The 20,538-nt window shown below is 33.2% G+C and overlaps 4 protein-coding genes across 4 annotated transcripts; all 4 read left to right on the plus strand.

Moving 5' to 3' along the window:
- The first annotated feature begins 2,566 nt into the window (after nucleotides 1-2,566).
- Nucleotides 2,567-4,709, plus strand: LOC117158945 (odorant receptor 9a-like). Its single transcript, XM_033338353.2, has 5 exons — nucleotides 2,567-3,147; nucleotides 3,516-3,615; nucleotides 3,686-3,808; nucleotides 4,331-4,486; nucleotides 4,573-4,709. The coding sequence occupies exons 1-5, from the start codon at nucleotides 2,675-2,677 to the stop codon at nucleotides 4,630-4,632; spliced, it is 912 nt and encodes a 303-aa protein (XP_033194244.2). The 5' UTR covers nucleotides 2,567-2,674; the 3' UTR covers nucleotides 4,633-4,709.
- A 902-nt stretch (nucleotides 4,710-5,611) lies between these two features.
- Nucleotides 5,612-7,740, plus strand: LOC117158914 (odorant receptor 13a-like). Its single transcript, XM_033338310.2, has 6 exons — nucleotides 5,612-5,882; nucleotides 6,318-6,798; nucleotides 7,025-7,124; nucleotides 7,207-7,329; nucleotides 7,436-7,591; nucleotides 7,687-7,740. Exons 1-6 carry the CDS (start codon nucleotides 5,612-5,614, stop codon nucleotides 7,738-7,740), a joined length of 1,185 nt encoding a protein of 394 aa, XP_033194201.2.
- A 4,931-nt stretch (nucleotides 7,741-12,671) lies between these two features.
- Nucleotides 12,672-15,872, plus strand: LOC117158946 (odorant receptor 13a-like). The gene is made up of 6 exons (XM_076621383.1): nucleotides 12,672-12,942; nucleotides 14,450-14,930; nucleotides 15,158-15,257; nucleotides 15,340-15,462; nucleotides 15,568-15,723; nucleotides 15,819-15,872. The coding sequence occupies exons 1-6, from the start codon at nucleotides 12,672-12,674 to the stop codon at nucleotides 15,870-15,872; spliced, it is 1,185 nt and encodes a 394-aa protein (XP_076477498.1).
- A 1,792-nt stretch (nucleotides 15,873-17,664) lies between these two features.
- On the plus strand, nucleotides 17,665-19,888 carry LOC117158947 (odorant receptor 13a-like). The gene is made up of 6 exons (XM_076621408.1): nucleotides 17,665-17,809; nucleotides 18,031-18,481; nucleotides 18,709-18,808; nucleotides 18,908-19,030; nucleotides 19,099-19,257; nucleotides 19,832-19,888. Exons 1-6 carry the CDS (start codon nucleotides 17,665-17,667, stop codon nucleotides 19,886-19,888), a joined length of 1,035 nt encoding a protein of 344 aa, XP_076477523.1.
- Nucleotides 19,889-20,538: the final 650 nt, after the last annotated feature.

Raw genomic sequence — 20,538 nt, forward strand, 5'->3', positions numbered from 1 at the left:
ATCCTATTGGATATATGTATACTTGTAATGCATAAATGCTTTTGCTATACCCATTTTATACCAAACTATTAACACACATATCAGCAAAGGTTTACAGAAAGTATGTGGTTTGCTGTGACAGCCGTCAGGTGAGTACACAAGTTAGGGGAAGGTTCTTCGCGTTATTCGCATCCCCTATGCTTGGTTTATAAATTCGTGCGTCGATACAAACGAGTGACAGTCACGCATGTGATACGGGGATATGATTTTCTGTGTCTTCAGGTCAGACCAGTAGTACGCTAATAGTGTCAAAGCAGCATTTATGGAGAGTGTAAGGGCAGTTTTTTTTAGTGGGTTGAAATTAGCATTTAGCAGTTCCACATAATTCATATTATGCATAATATGCATAGCATGGTATTTCTGCTCTCCTTCGAAAAAAAGACGAAGCTAAGAAATACTTTCTTCTAAAAAAAAAACTTACCGTTTGGATTCCTCCTCTAGGTTCGGCTAACCGTGTACTTGCCCCTCGTCTTTAGCCTTGGAGAAAATCGGAGCTGAGAAATCGTCAATTTGCGGCCGGTGATAGCATTCGTATAGTTCGATTCGAGTCATTCAAGATCCGTTCATTTTTTGGTTTTACCGACGTCTTCGACATTTACCTACAATTAAAGCACAAAAAGTGAAAATTTTTATTCGATTGGAATGTGAACGAATTCATGGTGATATAGGTATCAATAAAATTTGATGGCTCAGATTGGATAGTAGGTTTAGTTTAGTGATCGAAATTTGCAATATTTCTGGCGGAATCGTTTATCCTCCTATTTTATCGATTGTAAATAATTGTCTAAGTAGTATATTACTGTGCTGTATGCAAAAAGTAATAATGTTTGTGTGCAATTTAATGGTATTATATAAAATAATTCATACATAACTACACATTTTTCCATTTTTTGACAATTTTCTACCTTATCCTTTTAATTAAGAAGGTGCTTTCTTATTTTTATTATTAAATGAACCTCGCTTTGTCTCATATTTTTCTGATACAATTTGTTTCCATATAATGTTGATATGTATGTGTTCTCGTCTCACTTACATGCTAAAGATTTTCTTAAAACATTGTAACTCAATTTCTTGGTTGAAACGAAAACAACATCGAGGCACGAAAAATACAAGAACCGCAGTAATAATTGAAATTGAAATTGATTGAAGTAAATTAAAGTTAGTTAAAAATGTCCTACGTTACCTCTGTTCATGTACTGCGAACAAGCCTCCGTTTACAAATGTGAAGGAGTTTCGCATCGAATTTAACACATAAATGCGAATAAAAACGTAGTATGTTCCATGGTAAAAGTTTCTCAATAAAGGCAATCAATTATTCAACGATGAAGACAGAAAGTATCCAGTAAGTAGTTAAGTTAAAGACAGTTTGTTAGCAGGCGAAGACGATTAAAAAAATTTGTCTATCTACGTAGACGCGAAACTTCGAAGTTTGCTCGTACTACTTGGAAGTTGTAACATTTTCACATGAGGTGGTTTCTCACGTACCAAGAGGAGCAGACATTTTTCTTTCATGTAAAGAACGAGAAATTCGCGGCAGTCATTTGATCGTGCAGCTGGCGTGTGTGTACTTCTAATGGACTTCGATGCAGGTACCATTTTTAATTATTTTCGTGAATTTTACTTAATCTTCGGATATGTCACGGGATACCTAAAAAGAAAAATACAATGAAAAATAAATTGTATAGTAACATTCGAATTTCGCTTTAAAAAGTTGCAGCATATCTCAGTTAATAGAATCACCCTTTATATTTATAAAAGATATACAACATGAATTTTTGCTATCACTTAATTTTTATTATAAGAAATATGATCATTCTAAACTAACTTTAATATCTCGTAGTATTCAATAAGCGTAAGATTTTCCACGAACTCGTTTACTTTTGAGGATTGAAGACAGCCATTGGATGGAATCGTTGGAATATGGAACTAATTGGCATCTGGCCGGAACCGGGAAGAACTGACGAACGATTGTCACATTTCAAGGCTCTAATTTATTTGTCCATAATAACTATATTTGGAACTGGACCGCAGAGTGCGAACCTATTTTTCATATGGGGGAATCTTGAGTTGGTGACAGAAAACCTGTCAACAGCTAATATTCCTGGTATAAACGCTATGATAAAACTGATCTTTGCTTGGTACTACAAAGACTGTACGTATAAAGAGGACAAGCGATCTACTAAACAATTACAATGTTGCGCGCTTAAATTCTATTAGATTTATTAGATCACATTTCTCGCAGAACAGCGATTTTACTCTGGAAATATTACCAGTCCCCTCAATATGGGAAAGAATAAACTTTGAATTTAAGAGAAATAACTACACTGGAATTTTTTTCGTTTTTGTACAGATTTCTTTTTGTTTTTGGTATTTAAATCACATCAACTGCTTGGTTATTAGCGATTGTATTACTTTATATTTTTTTTGATATTATGTTACTTGTGTACTTATTGCGTTACTTATGTTACTTATATCTAAAAACTCGGTAAGGTCTTTTGTTTCGTTAATATATATAAAAGTTGTCCTTTAGTGGTGTTATCTTGCAAAAATCTTGTTGTTTACACATTGAAGTGATACGAGTTAATAGGCCATTTAACAAATTAATTGGATTATATTTCAAGCTTTCAAACCTATCATGAAGTCTTTCTACGATGACTGGCGCAGTGCGAAGACGGAAGAAGAAAAGACAGCGATGCTGAAGATGGCTAAATCTGCGAACTTTATTTCCGTCTGGTGTTCAATATTAACTCTCACAATGGTCACTGCATATTTAAGCCTTCGATCTATTAACGTCTATCTTTCTGATAGATTACATGAAAACCAGGATCATTTGAGCTTGTATCCTGGATATTTTCCCTATAACATTCGACCAGTACCGATATTGTTAATGACCAATTTTGCTCAAGTAATTGCGGGATATTCAGCTACTATTTGCTATACCACTGTCGACACTTTTATCGCTATGTTAGTCCTGCATATATGTGGACAATTTGAAATTTTAAGGAAGAAATTAACAAGATTGATGGACTGCGAGGAAGGAAATAGAAGCATAGATGAGTTTCAAAAGGAGTTGGTTTGGATTATTACCAAGCACGAGCATCTGAACTGGTGAATAGCATATCTCGATATTTACTAGCTTTTTACATATTAGATTATTATATAATAGATTTCTAAAACGATCCTTATAACATATTCTAAGGATATTCCTTATCGTATTAAATGTGCATTATTTTGTTCTTAAGAACAATACTAGGAAATTTGAGTTTTCTTTCATACCATGATAATCTCAATTCTTCTTAAATACCATGATGTATTTTGATATTACCATATTTCAATACTTAACGTGTATCCAAGGCTATCATTTGTTAATATTCCAATGCTTAAAATTATCCTATCCTAGTATTTCAATATTATAATATTTCATTTTCTAACATTCCAACCTGAAACACTAATCTCGATAAACATTTTTATTAAAGGCTTGCACAGACGATCGAAAAATGCTTTAGTCCGCTATTGTTGCTACAGATGTTACTGTGTACCATCGAAATATGCTTTCAAGGTTTCTTGTTCTTCAACGTAAGTTACGTTTACTATATTCTTTGTACTCCGTGGTTGTAAGATCACAGTAATAACGCAAATTAACCAGGTATTGATTAAAAACGAAAATGGAATCTTCAACTTTCAACTGGTTTTCTTTGTCCTCTTCGTCTGCTTCATCCTTGTACACGTGTATCTTTATTGTTACATAGGCGAGATGCTTCTCATTCAAGTAAGTAATCCTTCATGACACTGTAATCAACATATTCATAACTGAGTTCTGATAGATCCGATCTCATGCTCCTTATAAATTGGAAATCGTGCATAGAGTTTTAATGTCTGACTCGTCTCTCAAAAATCAACAATTATCTGAATCGTGTTATAAACCATGAAATCCGAACCGTAATAGAATACATTTTTATAGCATCGTTTGTTACTAATTTATTATTGTCCAAATAAAACAAAAATGATAAATGTGAACACAATACTTTCAATAATCATAGAATAGATACATATTCATCTTACAATCATCTTTTTGAAGAGATAATAGACACACACACACGTATCTAGATTTTTAATTTATATTTTTAAAAAAGTACACACAAAAACATTTCGTACATTTCGTACATTTGAACGAAAATCTCACAAACGTCAAGATAATTATAATTCTTTTTAATTCATCGATGCTCGACGAACAAACGAATGAAGCAGAGGCTCATGAAGGAAGTAGAAAAGTTACTTTGGATGGTTTCAGAGTAGAGAAATGAGCAATAGCGCGTACGAATCGAATTGGTACAACGTCTCACCTTCTCAAACCAAATGTCTTCTATTCATCATGAACCGGTCCACTCGTCCACTTTGTTTGACTGCAGGCAAATTTGGTATCTTCTCTATGGAACTGTTCAGTACCGTATGTACAAATATCGACTCATAAACCACGGCTATCGAAGTACATAATTCACTTTCATCAGTAAAATCACTTAAATCTTGTTTTAGATTCTGAAAACAGCGATGGGATACCTTTCGGTGTTACTAACAGTTGCAAATAACGATTAGACTTGTTTATCCGTAGTCAAGTTGCAAACTCATCCTTAGAATACGTACTCTGATCTGTACGATTGTTCATCTACAACTATTTGAACGAAATGTTATCACAGTTACGACATATCACGGTACCGTATGTAAAACTTGAGCGTATTAAACGTTACAACACAAGACTAACCGAGAAAGTGAATATTCTCTACATCACAAAAAGAAAATCCGCGATATAAGCAAAAGTTTCGAGCTTCGAGTTCAGCTCGATTAGAGGTAAACTTTTCTTTGCTGGTTGATAGATAAGATAATTATCGAAGACAAAGTTTCACAGACGAGACAGACCATCGAAAATACAATTTCTATGTTTCGGTTCGTCAGCCCTCGATCTTATCGTTGCCTAACCGAAAGAGTTCGAAATTGCAAGGTTTGTTTCGCTTCGCAAACTTCCAGATTGCGCCTATTAAAAGTTCCATGAGAAAGGTTTCAACATCACGATTGTGAATGCGTAATGAGCGGCACGAAAGGCCTGCGCGTAATCTGCAGGACCAGTTATCGAAATATCCCCGCTGAGGAGACAACTGGAACAGAGACATCGCGTCGATTCAGTCGGAATTTAATCCTTTCTGCCGATGGAAAAATTTCAACTTTGAAATTCGCCACTCATTGACATTTTTTAAAAGATTCGTTTCAAGAATCATAAACTGTCGAAAATATAATTCAAGTAACACGATTTCCACAGTAGTGAAAGATAAAAATTCGGTATTTCTTCAAACGAATTATAGTATTCCATAATTCCAAGTACCAAATTCTAAATTTAATAACAGCCCTCCTATAGTTCTATAGATACAAATAAAATTGTAAATATTCCAAACAATGTTCTGTTCTCAATGCGTTCAAGCTACGATGTAACGATCGTTTAAAATTATAATTGCTGATAATTACAATATATCCATAATTAATACGTTCTCAAAATTACGCGAGGTATCGTTGGAAAGGAAAAATGGACTTTGCAATGGGATGGAATCGTTTCAACTTGACGTTACTCGGTGTGTGGCCGGAACCGAGAAAAGTATCAAGAGGATCACGATTACTTTCGAGTATAATATTCTGGTTTACGACTATTGTGACGTTTATTTTCATCTGTGCACCACAAACAGCAAATCTGGTATTGAAATCAACTAATTTGGACGAAGTAATCGAAAATTTGTCGATTAATATACCGATTGCCTTTGCATTGGTTAAGCAGATCGTTCTACGGTATTATAAGAAAGGTAATTATACCTATATATATTTCTATTGATATTTATATATATTTATATGTATATTTATATATATTTACTTACATATTTATTTTTCCAAATCTACCTAATCAAAGAAATAAAATCTAAACGTAGACTTATTTCACCCTTGTAATATTTTAAGGAATATTTTATGTAGCAGTATGAATGTGCATTCTATAGATTTTTACAAAACTTCTCATAAATGCATAAATATTCATAGTTAATTAATCTCTCAAGGTTCTGAATCAAGCTTTTTTAATTTTGTCCCTTTTAGTATCAATACGTTAGACCATACGTGAGCTAATTTAATTAGAAACACAAAGATCTAATTACTGATGCTTCACCCAACTACACATCAATATTTGTCTAAAATATGTGACGATATCCACAAATATAATATACATATAACAATTAATATCTCTTTAGCTCTGACGCTATTACTCAGCCAAATGTTCGACGACTGGAACGAGCCAATCGCAAATCAAGATCGTCAAACGATGTTAAAGAACGCGAAAATTAGTCGAATGATATCCATAGTCTGTTCCACTCTAACGTATCTCATGCTTTTCGCTTTTATATCGCTACAAATTTGGAGTAATATGCAAAGTGCGTCAGAAGCCGATCTAGGAGGACTCCTTCATCCAGCCACGTTCCCTTACGACACACGCAAAAGTCCAAATTTCGAGATTACATGGCTGGGACAGTTTATGGGCACGGTGCTAACCGCGATATGCTATTCTTGCTTCGACACGTTCCTTGCGGTTCTTGTGTTGCACTTGTGCGGTCAATTAACTGTTCTTAGAATGGCACTCGAGGATCTAGCTAACACGACGAAGAAGGATAATAATTACGCAAGATTCCATGAACGACTGGGATTCATTGTGAACAGGCACAATCTGCTATCTAGGTTGGTACGAACGATCTATTAGCGAACTAAAAATGTTTATTAAAATGTTTATTAAAATGGGTCTTAAAAGAAGATTTATTTCTCCCGCCAATTATTAAAAAAAGAAGAAGGAAAAATAAATTAAATGTTACTTAAAGAAAAGAAAATGTTAATAAATTTGGAAAATGAAAAATGCAAAACAATAATTTAATTAAATTAGGATTTAAAGAAGCATTTGTGATCCAAGGTTTGCCGTGATCGTGGAAGATTGCTTCAGTCTCACGTTACTTATTCAGACTGTAATCTGCACAGCGATGTTTTGTCTGACTGGATATCGTATGATAACTGTATGCTGAAGTTAATATTACATTGATATCTTTCCGACGAGATAAGAAATTACTATATAATGTACATTCCGTTCCATTTTAGTCCGTAGATCAGGAGCAAGCGGACGTACCAATAGTTGGAATGATGTTTTTCATCATACACGTAATTTATACTATGCTGCATCTTTTTATTTATTGTTATATAGGAGAAATGCTTCTAGGGGAAGTGAGTTATTTATATATAAATAGAAAATTTTACTAAAGAACGAAAGTTCAATTTCTTTCTTGGAAAAGTAACGCTCCACACGCCCTAATACAACATTTACTTTCAGAGTACCGGTGTTGGTCAAGCAGCATACGAGTGCGATTGGTACGATTTACCACCGAAGAACGCGATTTCACTAATTATCGTAATATGTCGCGCGAAAGTATCGTTTCAAATAACAGCTGGAAAATTCAGTCCTTTCTCGCTCGAACTCTTTAATGCTGTGAGTCAAACGATCATGATTCTAAATTATTTTCTAATGGATTTTTACACACATTTAGACATGGATCTCAAGAATTGACAGTGGTATTTTGTTAGGTTCTAAAAACGTCTGCTGGATACCTTTCAGTATTGTTAGCCATGAAGGATTGATTGTTCGAAGAAAAGTAACGTAATCGTATGGTTGAAATATATTGGTTCTTGTATATGGAAGAAACAATAAAAAAACACAGTACACCGAGCATTTTATAAAATCACGTTACATATCGTATAAATATTTTGATATCCGTTCAAAAGTTCATATTGCCATACATATAGTCCCATAACAATACTTTTATCCGAAGGAATTGCACAATCATTCGAAGAATCTTTTGGTAAAACGATCAAAACATTGAAATATTCATAAAACTCACATTTCGTTGAAATAGCACGTCTTCCAAAGATTTTGCTTTTGGTTTTTTCCTCGTCGTTTCCACTTCACCGTTTTAACTTCCTGCAAGAAAAAAATATGAAATAAAAAAATGCATCCTATATTATATATACATAATATTATAAGAAGACAATGATATTGCTGTCATTAATATAAAAAAAATTTGCACTTGTATAATATAACATAGAAAACCACTAGATACAAATAAAAAGCAAGCGATATGTCGCGGAGAGCTATCTATACGTTGTATCACTGCAGCGTACAGGGAAAGACTGCCCTTACATAGACTTCTGGAACTACCTAAACCCTAAGTGAAGAATATGACAGAGGAAAGTTCGTTACTGGACTATGTACTATATTGAAGGTATTGGCATTACTATATAACTACACATTTAAAAAATTTGCATAGAAGAGAAATGAAATTTTTAATTACGTTATATTTTATTTTTATATATTAATCCTACAAATATAATATAATAAACATGCTACATAAATGTAACCGGTACAAATTTAATTCAATCTATTTCATAAACATAATTTTACAAACTGTATGTTTTATATTTTATAGAATTCCTGGGCATTATATTCATCGACTAAACAAATTTCTTTGACAACGTTACCTTCTAGTAATAATTGTAATTATTCATAGATTATTTGCTCGATGTAATCCAATTTCTTTTACTTGTGAATTTTGACACGCATCCATGAAAGGAACGTAGTATATACTGAGAGAGTTGCAAAAACGCAGGCATCACTTGCTTCTTTTTTATTTTCTCGTGTCGTGGAAGAAGTTATGAATAATTACAAATGAATACATACTTGCAACAGCCAAACTGTAATGATAGATTCAACTTACTTCGACATAAAGTTGAGAATGACACTGTACTGCATATTCACGAATAATTGATATCATAATGCGCATTCTAACTGCATGAAGGGGACATGCGCTGAGAAAAACGACGGAATAGCTCCCCAACGTAAGAACAGGTGATTCAGTTATGGGAAAAAGGGCCTCTATGGATAACCAACAAGGTAATGTTATATATTAGATAAAAAATATTTATAAAATGTAGCAGTAGTTGTAGAAAATTTTCTTTTGTCATCTTAACTGTTAAAAATAAATGGTTATGTATGTGAAAATAATACAAAAAGAGCAAAAACGAGGGAAATCATATTTTTAAGTAATATACATACACCGCAAACAGGAAAAGAAATATTGTATATTAAATTTTGAGGTCTAAAACTATTTTTTAGTTAACAATGATTTAGATTTAAAATACCAAAAAAATGGAGACTATATTTTTGAAGAATATTAGGGTTAGAAAAAAGATGTTATATATATATGCAACTGGCGACAAATTCAAACCTTTCGGTATCCCCTCGACCAGTATAAATAGACGACCATGTCCTCCAGACACAGTCAGTCGCGGGAATCAATATCATTATCGAGTCAGTCAGTCAGTCGATCGCACGAATCAATATCAGTATCGAGTCAGTCAGTCGAGCGAATAAATACAACGAATCAGTCTAGCTAATCAGCATAACAATTAGTATCAGTACCGCAGTATCGCGTAATCTTATAACGAATATCATCAAGCGAGCAACACTTGCGATTAACTTTGTATTCTACACTTTAAAATATCTGTAAATAGAGTTAATCGAATTAACTCGTTTCCTTATTACTATAACCAACAACGCGTCTCACCGTCCAACCCCAAAGTTTTTCCTGATTATTTTTTTGTAATACACACCATTTGAAAAATACTAAGAAAAAAGCTGCCTAATAAATCCGTGAACACCCTATATGTTTAAGATTTAGCTTAGGTATAAAATAAGTAGATGTGTGTAAGCCTTTATATGTGACAATATTCTCAAACAAGTTTCGGAATATATAATGAACATCATTTATCCAGGGTGTGAAGATGAATAATAATAAAAAATATCAGAAAATATATCTCACATTTACATAAACATATACAGAACAACATTTTCTTTTTTTGTATTCAGGTCATAAAAACCTCGATGGGGTATGTTTCTGTCCTATATCCAATGAAAAATAAATAATAGACGATCCGATATATCTGTGAATTTTACAACCGTCCGTCAGCTTGATAAAAGAAGCGTTACAAAAAGAATATTTCAGTATACTTCTCCAAATGATGAGTTATATCTCAAAGCACTGAAAATTAAAATGACGAGATAAAAAAATTAGACACTGTGAAAAGTAATAAAATTATTAATTATTAAAGAGATTCTTCGAGAACACGAGTGCTTCTCAGGAAACCTTAAAGATATCATTTTTCCCTCTTTTCGCAGATCGACATTTTTCCCATCAAAATTGTTGAGAACAAAGGAAATTTGGTCACCGTTTGCTTTGACGAGTACAGATAAAAAATGAGCATGTACTTCCCGGCTTGCTGGGAAAACAATGTACGTATGTGTAGTTTAGTGAAGCCTGGTGCAATTTTTCCTGGATCCTACGCCAACGAGTTGATGATCCCACTCGATACATGTATACTTGTAATGCATAAATGCTTTTGCTGTAGCCACTTTATACCAAACTATCAACACACATATCAGCAAAGGTTTACAGAAAGTATGTGGTCTGAAGTGACAGCAGTCAGGTGAGTACACAAGTTAGGGAAAGGATCTTCGCGTCATTCGCATCCCTTATGCTTGGTTTATAAATTTGTGCGTCGATGTAAGTCAGTGACAGTCACGCGTGTGATGGGGGACATGATTTTCTGTGTCTTCAGGTCAGACTAGTAGTACGCTAGTAGTGTCGGAGCAGAGTGGAAAGCATTTATGGAGAATATAAGGGGAGGTTTTTTAGTAGGTTGACATTAGCATTCTGCAGTTCCCCATAATTCATATTATGCATAATATGCATTACCTGTCATTTCCGTCCTCCTTAAGAAAAAAAGACGATGCTAAGAAACATTTTGTAAATTAGAGATCGTGCATCGAGTTTTAATGTCTGACTCGTCTCTCAAAAATCAACAATTATCTGAATCGCGTTATAAACCAGGAAGTCCGAACCGTAATACATTAAATTTTTATAGCATCGCTTATTACTAATTTATTATTGTCCAAATAAAATAAAAATGATAAATGTGAACACAATATTTTCAATAATCATAGAATAGATACATAATCATCTTACAATCATCTTTTTGAAGAGATAATAGACACACGCACGTATCTTGATTTTTAATTTATATTAAAAAAAACACACAGAAATAGTTTTGAACGAAAATCTCACAAACGTCAAGATAATTATAATTATTTTTAATTCATCGATGCTTGACGAACAAACCAATAAAGCAGAGGCTCATGAAGGAAGTAGAAAAGTTACTTTGGATGGTCTCAGAGTAGAGAAATGAGCAATTGCGCGTACGAATCGAATTGATACAACGTCTCACCTTCTCAAACCAAATATCTTCTATTATTCATCATGAACAGGTCCACCCTTCCACTTTGTTTGACTGCAGGCAAATTTGGCATCTTCTCTATAGAACTGTTCAATATCGTATGTACAAATACCAACTCATTAATCACGGCTATCGAAGTACATAATTCACTTTCATCAGTAAAATCACTTAAATCTTGTTTTAGATTCTGAAAACAGCGATGGGATACCTTTCGGTGCCATTAACAGTTGCAAATAACGATTAGACTTGTTTATCCGTAGTCAAGTTGCAAACTCATCTTTAGAATACGTACCCTGATCTGTACGATTGTTCATCTATAATTATTTGAACGAAATGTTATCATAGTTACGACATATCATGATACCGTATGTAAAACTTGAGCGTATTAAACGTTACAACACAAGACTAACCGAGAAAGTGAATATTCTCTACATCACAAAAAGAAAATCCGCGATATAAGCAAAAGTTTCGAGCTTGGAGTTCAGCTGGATTCGTGGTAAAGTTTCTTTTGCTGGCTGAAAGATAACATAATTATCGAAGACAAAGTTTCACAAAAAAGACAGACTATGGAAAATACAATTTTTATATTTCGGTTCGTCAGCCCTCGATCTTATCGTCGGCCAACCGAAAGAGTTCGAAATTGCAAGGTTTGTTTCGCTTCGCAAACTTTCAGACTGCGCCTATTAAAAGTTCCAACAGAAAGGTTTCAACGTCACGATTGTGAATGTATAATGAGCGACACTAAAGGCCTGCGCGTAATCTGCAGGACCAGTTATCGAAATATCCCCGCTGAGGAGACAACTAGAACAGAAACATAGCGTCGATTCAGTCGGAATTTAATCCTTTCAACCGATGGAAAAATTTCAACTTTGAAATTCGCCACTCATTGACATTTTTTAAAAGATTCCTTTCAAGAATTATAAACTGTCGAAAATATAATTCAAGTAACACGATTTCCACAGTAGTGGAAGATAAAAATTCGATATTTCTTCAAACGAATTATAGTATTCCATAATTCCAAGTACCAAATTCTAAATTTAATAACAGCCCTCCTATAGTTCTATAGATACAAATAAAATTGTAAATATTCCAAACAATGTTCTGTTCTCAATGCGTTCAAGCTACGATGTAACGATTGTTTACAATTATTATTGCTGATAATTGTAATATATTCATAATTAGTACGTTCTCAAAATTACGCGAGGTATCGTTGGAAAGGAAAAATGGACTTTGCAATGGGATGGAATCGTTTCAACTTGACGTTACTCGGTGTGTGGCCGGAACCGAGAAAAGTATCAAGAGGATCACGATTACTTTCGAGTATAATATTCTGGTTTACGACTATTGTGACGTTTACTTTCATCTGTGCACCACAAACAGCAAATCTGGTATTGAAATCGACTAATTTCAACGAAATAATCGAAAACCTATCGATTAATATACCGATCGCCTTTGCATTGATTAAGCAGATCGTTCTGCGATATTATAAGAAAGGTATTTATACCTATATATATTTATATCTACATTTATGTTTACGTTTACGTTTACGTTTACGTTTACGTTTATGTTTATGTTTATGTTTACGTTTATGATTGTGTTTATGTTTGTGTTTATGTTTGTGTTTATGTTTACGTTTACTGTTACGGTTACGATTAGGTTTATGTTTATGTTTACGTTTATGTTTGTGTTTATGTTTGTGTTTATGTTTGTGTTTATGTTTGTGTTTATGTTTGTGTTTATGTTTGTGTGTTATGTTTACGTTTACGTTTACGTTTACGTTTACGTTTACGTTTACGTTTACGTTTACGTTTACGTTTACGTTTACGTTTACGTTTACGTTTACGTTTACGTTTACGTTTACGTTTACGTTTACGTTTACGTTTACGTTTACGTTTACGTTTACGTTTACGTTTACGTTTACGTTTACGTTTACGTTTACGTTTACGTTTACGTTTACGTTTACGTTTACGTTTACGTTTACGTTTACGTTTACGTTTACGTTTACGTTTACGTTTACGTTTACGTTTACGTTTACGTTTACGTTTACGTTTACGTTTACGTTTACGTTTACGTTTACGTTTACGTTTACGTTTACGTTTACGTTTACGTTTACGTTTACGTTTACGTTTACGTTTACGTTTACGTTTACGTTTACGTTTACGTTTACGTTTACGTTTACGTTTACGTTTACGTTTACGTTTACGTTTACGTTTACGTTTACGTTTACGTTTACGTTTACGTTTACGTTTACGTTTACGTTTACGTTTACGTTTACGTTTACGTTTACGTTTACGTTTACGTTTACGTTTACGTTTACGTTTACGTTTACGTTTACGTTTACGTTTACGTTTACGTTTACGTTTACGTTTACGTTTACGTTTACGTTTACGTTTACGTTTACGTTTACGTTTACGTTTACGTTTACGTTTACGTTTACGTTTACGTTTACGTTTACGTTTACGTTTACGTTTACGTTTACGTTTACGTTTACGTTTACGTTTACGTTTACGTTTACGTTTACGGTTACGGTAACGATTACGTTTACGTTTACGTTAACGGTTATTTACTTACATATTTCTTTTCCCAAATCTACCTAGTCAAAGAAGTAAAGTTTAAACGGAGACTTATTTCACCCTTGTAATATTCTAAGGAATATTTTATGTAGCCGTATGAATCTGTATTCAATAGATTTTTACTAAATTTCTCATAAATGCATAAATATCCATAGCTAATAAATCTGTCAAGGTTTTAAATCAAGCTAAATTAATTTTATCCCTTTTAGTATCAATACGTAAAATCATTTATTCCCTATCAATACTTAATTTCGAAATACATACTTGCGTACATCAAGTATGTATAATAGGCCATACGTGAGCTAATTTAACTAGAAACAGAAAGATCTAATTACTGATGCTGCACCCAATTACCCATTAATATTTTTCTAAAATATGTGACGATATCCACAAATATAATATACATATAACAATTAATATCTTCTTAGCCTTAACGCTGTTACTCAGCCAAATGTTCGACGACTGGACCGAGCCAATCGCAAATCAAGATCGTCAAACGATGTTAAAGAACGCGCAAATTAGTCGAATGATATCCATAGTCTGTTCCACTCTAACGTATCTCATGCTTTTCGCTTTTATATCGCTACAAATTTGGAGTAATATGCAAAGTGCGTCAGAAGCCGATCTAGGAGGACTCCTTCATCCAGCTACGTTTCCTTACAACACCAGCAAGAGTCCAAATTTCGAACTCACATGGCTGGGACAATTTATAGGCACGATGTTAGCCGGGATATCCTATTCTTGCTTCGACACGTTCCTTGCGGTTCCTGTGTTACATTTGTGCGGTCAATTAACTGTTCTTAGAATGGCACTCGAGGATCTAGCTAACGCGACGAAGAAGGATAATAATTACGCAAGGTTCCATGAACGACTGGGATTCATTGTGAACAGGCACAATCTGTTATCTAGGTTGGTACAAACAATCTATTAGTGAACTAAAAATGTTTATTAAAATGTTTATTAAAATAGGTCTTAAAAGAAGATTTATTTCCCTCACCAATTATTTAAAAAAAAGAAAAGAAAAATAAATTAAGTGTTACTTAAACAAAAGAAGATGTTAATAAATTTAGAAAAATGAAAAATGCCCAACGATAATTTAATTAAATTAGGATTTAAAGAAGCATTTGTGATCCAAGGTTTGCCGTGATCGTGGAAGATTGCTTCAATCTCACGTTACTTGTTCAGACTGTAATCTGCACAGCGATGTTTTGTCTGACTGGATATCGTATGATAACTGTATGCTGAAGTTAATATTACATTGATATCTTTCCGATGAGATAAGAAATTACTATATAATGTACATTCCGTTCCATTTTAGTCCGTAGATCAGGAGCAAGCGGACATACGAATAGTTGGAATGATATTTTTCATCATACACGTAATTTATACTATGCTGCATCTTTTTATTTATTGTTATATAGGAGAAATGCTTCTAGGGGAAGTGAGTTATTTATATATAAATGAAAATTTTGTTAAAGAACAAAAGTTCAATTTCTTTCTTGCAAAAGTAACACTCCACACGCCCTAATACAACATTTACTTTCAGAGTACCGGTGTTGGGCAATCAGCATACGAGTGCGATTGGTACGATTTACCACCGAAGAACGCCATTTCACTAATTATCGTAATATGTCGCGCGAAAGTATCGTTTCAAATAACAGCTGGAAAATTCAGTCCCTTCTCCCTCGAACTCTTTAATGCTGTGAGTCAAACGATCATGATTCTAAATTATTTTCTAGCGGATTTTTACATACAGTTAGACATGGATCAGAAGAGTTGACAATGATATTTTGTTAGGTTCTAAAAACGTCTGCCGGATATCTTTCAGTATTGTTAGCCATGAAGGATTGACTGTTCGGAGAAGAGTAACATAATCGTATGGTTGAAATATATTGGTTCTTGTATATGAGAGAAAAAATAAAAAAACACTGTAAACCGAACGTTTTATAAAATTACGCTACATGTTGAATAAATATTTTGATATCCGTTCAGAGGTTCATGTTGCGATTCATATAGTCCCATAACAATGCTTTTATCCGAAGTAATTGCACAAACATTCGAAGAATCTTTTGGTAAAACGATCAAAACATTGAAATATTCATAAAACTCACATTTCGTTGAAATAGCACGTCTTCTGCTTTTCGTTATTTCCTTGTCATTTTCACTTCACCGTTTTAACTTCCTGCAAGAAAAAAATATGAAATAAAAAAATGCATCCTATATTATATATACATAATATTATAAGAAGACAATGATATTGCTGTCATTAATATAAAAAAAATTTGCACTTGTATAATATAACATAGAAAACCACTAGATACAAATAAAAAGCAAGCGATATGTCGCGGAGAGCTATCTATACGTTGTATCACTGCAGCGTACAGGGAAAGACTGCCCTTACATAGACTTCTGGAACTACCTAAACCCTAAGTGAAGAATATGACAGAGGAAAGTTCGTTACTGGACTATGTACTATATTGAAGGTATTGGCATTACTATATAACTACACATTTAAAAAATTTGCATAGAAGAGAAATGAAATTTTTAATTACGTTATATTTTATTTTTATATATTAATCCTACAAATATAATATAATAAACATGCTACATAAATGTAACCGGTACAAATTTAATTCAATCTATTTCATAAACATAATTTTACAAACTGTATGTTTTATATTTTATAGAATTCCTGGGCATTATATTCATCGACTAAACAAATTTCTTTGACAACGTTACCTTCTAGTAATAATTGTAATTATTCATAGATTATTTGCTCGATGTAATCCAATTTCTTTTACTTGTGAATTTTGACACGCATCCATGAAAGGAACGTAGTATATACTGAGAGAGTTGCAAAAACGCAGGCATCACTTGCTTCTTTTTTATTTTCTCGTGTCGTGGAAGAAGTTATGAATAATTACAAATGAATACATACTTGCAACAGCCAAACTGTAATGATAGATTCAACTTACTTCGACATAAAGTTGAGAATGACACTGTACTGCATATTCACGAATAATTGATATCATAATGCGCATTCTAACTGCATGAAGGGGACATGCGCTGAGAAAAACGACGGAATAGCTCCCCAACGTAAGAACAGGTGATTCAGTTATGGGAAAAAGGGCCTCTATGGATAACCAACAAGGTAATGTTATATATTAGATAAAAAATATTTGTAAAATGTAGCAGTAGTTGTAGAAAATTTTCTTTTGTCATCTTAATTGTTAAAAATAAATGATTATGTAAGTGAAAATAATACAAAAGGAGTAAAAGCGAAGGAAATTATATTTTTAAGTAATATACATACACCGCAAACAGAAAAAGAAATATTGTATATTAAATTTTGAGGTCGAAAACTATTTTTTAGTAAACAATGATTTAGATTTAAAATACCAAAAAAAATAGAGACTATATTTTTGAAGAATACTAAAGTTAGAAAAAAAATGTTATGTATATATATATATATTATTGGCATGCAGAATTATTTATTAAGCGCCTATTTATGATAGATGGAAACATAGATTTAAACTATGTGTATGGTTGGAACTATCACATGCTAAAGTTTATGGGTATCTGGCCGGAAGAAAGGAAATGGAACCGGCCTTCCAGTTATCACATTCTGTTACCGTTTATCATGATGGTGTGCTTCGCATGTGCCCCGCAAACTATTAATCTTTTGTTAATCGCGGGTAACTCTAACTTGGTGATCGAGAATCTTTCGACTAATATTACTACCACGATTTCACTTATGAAGGCTATGGCTGTTTGGATCAAAGGCAAACGTAAGCATTTCAGAAAATTAACAAGTAAGGATTTATCATGTTTCTTTTCAGTAAGAATACTGCCAAATATAAACTATATAAATCTTATTCTATTATTCTACTTCATTATATTCTATTACCTATCTACGTTATATTCTACAATATTCTTTAATCATATTTCAATTGTCAAACAAAACGGACTCTCAAGACGTGCTCTATCTGCCATTTTCTCTTATTGCAAGCATTAAAGTTTTTGGTAAAGTGCATGGCTAATGACTGGAACACAACGACGGACAAAGCCGAACGAGAAACAATGGTGAACATCCGGAGGATCACTAGAAAGACTACAATAAGAAGCACGTTGATGGCCAACATTGTCCTTCTCGCTTTTGTGCCTGCACGGTTGTTTAGTATGAGATACAGTGACAACATGCTGTTCTATCGTGGCTATTTCCCCTATAACATTACCATCAGTCCAAATTACGAATTGACAATGATCGGTCAATTCATGGCTACTTTTTATGCGGCCACTACGTACACAGCAGTAGATACTTTTGTCGTTCTGTTGATTTTCCATGTCTGCGGACAGCTTTCGAATTTGAGAGACGATTTACGGAAGATTCATTCGTACGATAAGAAAGATCTGGAAAAGAAGTTGCAGAAAATTATTCAGAAGCATGAATATATTAGTAGGTTCGTATTCAAAAAATTTGTTCTTTTTGAAGATGGTAAAAAAGATGGAAGGAGCACAGTGATGAGTATAAATTATAATAAGAAGAATTATAAGATATTAATTAACGAAATTGAAATTCGAGAATTTAAAATCTTTCTAAGTCCATCTTTTACTTTCTTTGTTTTAAACATTAAATGCATAATTTTGCCATCTGACAATTATTAATCATGTCGTATGCATATCTAAGATTCGCCAACAAGATAGAGAATTCTTTCAACATGATGCTCCTCCTTCAAATGCTGAGTTGCACCATTCAGATATGCTCTCAATCTTACCAAGTCATTATGGTACGAAGAAAACATACCTTTTCCAAATGTATATCGCACTAAAGTATCAACAAATTTTCTAAAATAAATACACCATCTTTGACATCATTTAATTTATAGTCATTTGGAGAGCAAGAGATGGAATACATGATTTTGCAACTTTCGTTTCTGCTGATATACGTAGTTTATGTGATGTTGCATTTGTTCCTATATTGTTACATGGGCGAAAAACTAACTTCCGAGGTACCTTTTATGAAAGAAAAATTAATTAATCGATGTTTTCGGTAATTAAAATTTGCAATTTTTTTCAGAGTACAGAAATTGCTGACACGGTGTACAATGCCGAATGGTACAATTTACCTCCCAAGAATGCAAGATGGCTTATAATTATCATGTGTCGTGCCAGGGCTTCGCCTTTAAAAATTACAGCAGGCAAATTTTGTTCCTTTACTTTAGTGCTATTCTCTCAGGTAAGCGTGAACGAGTCATAATACAATTTACTCTAAAATGTGTTATAACGCAAGCGTGTCATTAGCAGAATTGAAATGTGCATTCGATAAATTCGTCGTGTTATGCGCTTTCGTATGGGATAGAAAAACGTACAGCATTCTGCTTCAAAAACTGTAGTTCATTCTCGTTTCTTGAAAAATACTGAAAATATTAAAAATATATATATATGCTATTACACTGGTCATAGAAAACTATAAAATTGTTTCCTCGACCACTTTTTTCTAACATATGCAATTTACAAGAAAAACACTGGCTAATAAATCCGTAAACGCCCTATACATTTAAGATTTAGTTCAAATATAAGATAAGATGTATGTATATGTTTAAGATAGGAATGTAAACTGGTGAAAGTCTTTAGATAGAACAATATTCTAAAAGAAATGCGAGAATGTGTAGAAGTTAGAAAAATACGTAATCCAGACCCTTCGTCTGGGCTGTGAAAACGAATAATAATATAAAAAAGAACAATATACATATGTGACATTTCACATTTACATAAACATATACAGAGCAATTTCTTTTTCTTGTGTTTAGGTCTTAAAAACCTCGATGGGATATGTTTCTGTTCTACACGCAATGAAAAATAAATAATATACTTCTGCAAATTTTACAACTGTCCATTAACTTGATAAAAGAAGTATTACGAGAAGAAAATCTTAATATATTCCTCTAAATGATAAATTATGCCCCAAAGCAACAAGAAGTAAAAAGACGAGATGAAAAATTTGACAGCGTAAAGAGTAATCGAATTATTAATTATTAACAAGATTCCTCGAGACCACGAATATTTCTGACGAAACATTTTTCTTTCTTCTTGCGTTCATTTTTCTCCACATCGACATTTTTTCTTTTTTCTTTTTGCTTTGGGTGCATAATACTTGAGCAGCTTTAAACTTACTTTCTAGTTGACTACTTACAGACGATCCGCAGACACGCTATTGATGAATATTTAACCAGTCTACGATCCGTAACCGCAGCTGATACTTTTGTTACAAGTGTTGCTCGTGTTAGGTATCATCATTGTCCACTGTCATTTTCCCTATTTCTCATCGATTATGCGCTCTTTTTGAGGTGGAAACTTGGACACATTGCGAATGGACGACAGTTGGTATACCATCACGAGTAGCTACGATCAAAAGCAATGGTGTTACTGCTATTATACTATAATATAAAAATAATATAAATAATACAATTATGCTAAAATATAATATAATGAATCTTCAAGAAAACTCTGAATCAAT

The sequence above is a fragment of the Bombus vancouverensis genome, chromosome 9, assembly GCF_051014615.1.
Source record: "Bombus vancouverensis nearcticus chromosome 9, iyBomVanc1_principal, whole genome shotgun sequence".
In the NCBI taxonomy this organism is placed as follows: domain Eukaryota; kingdom Metazoa; phylum Arthropoda; class Insecta; order Hymenoptera; family Apidae; genus Bombus; species Bombus vancouverensis.

What these genes read in the sequence shown, in the direction of transcription:
- LOC117158945 (XM_033338353.2), top strand. Translation starts at nt 2,675, where the DNA reads ATGAAGTCTTTCTACGATGACTGGCGCAGTGCGAAGACGGAAGAAGAA. An exon ending in AAGCACGAGCATCTGAACTG is followed by an intron (nt 3,148 to 3,515) that starts GTGAATAGCATA and finishes TTTTTATTAAAG; the next exon opens with GCTTGCACAGACGATCGAAA. An exon ending in GCGAGATGCTTCTCATTCAA is followed by an intron (nt 3,809 to 4,330) that starts GTAAGTAATCCT and finishes GGATGGTTTCAG; the next exon opens with AGTAGAGAAATGAGCAATAG.
- LOC117158914 (XM_033338310.2), top strand. Translation starts at nt 5,612, where the DNA reads ATGGACTTTGCAATGGGATGGAATCGTTTCAACTTGACGTTACTCGGT. An exon ending in TCTACGGTATTATAAGAAAG is followed by an intron (nt 5,883 to 6,317) that starts GTAATTATACCT and finishes ATATCTCTTTAG; the next exon opens with CTCTGACGCTATTACTCAGC. An exon ending in GAGAAATGCTTCTAGGGGAA is followed by an intron (nt 7,330 to 7,435) that starts GTGAGTTATTTA and finishes ATTTACTTTCAG; the next exon opens with AGTACCGGTGTTGGTCAAGC.
- LOC117158946 (XM_076621383.1), top strand. Translation starts at nt 12,672, where the DNA reads ATGGACTTTGCAATGGGATGGAATCGTTTCAACTTGACGTTACTCGGT. An exon ending in CTGGATATCGTATGATAACT is followed by an intron (nt 15,258 to 15,339) that starts GTATGCTGAAGT and finishes GTTCCATTTTAG; the next exon opens with TCCGTAGATCAGGAGCAAGC. An exon ending in CCCTCGAACTCTTTAATGCT is followed by an intron (nt 15,724 to 15,818) that starts GTGAGTCAAACG and finishes ATATTTTGTTAG; the next exon opens with GTTCTAAAAACGTCTGCCGG.
- LOC117158947 (XM_076621408.1), top strand. Translation starts at nt 17,665, where the DNA reads ATGGTGTGCTTCGCATGTGCCCCGCAAACTATTAATCTTTTGTTAATC. An exon ending in TGTTTGGATCAAAGGCAAAC is followed by an intron (nt 17,810 to 18,030) that starts GTAAGCATTTCA and finishes TCTTATTGCAAG; the next exon opens with CATTAAAGTTTTTGGTAAAG. An exon ending in AATCTTACCAAGTCATTATG is followed by an intron (nt 18,809 to 18,907) that starts GTACGAAGAAAA and finishes TTTAATTTATAG; the next exon opens with TCATTTGGAGAGCAAGAGAT.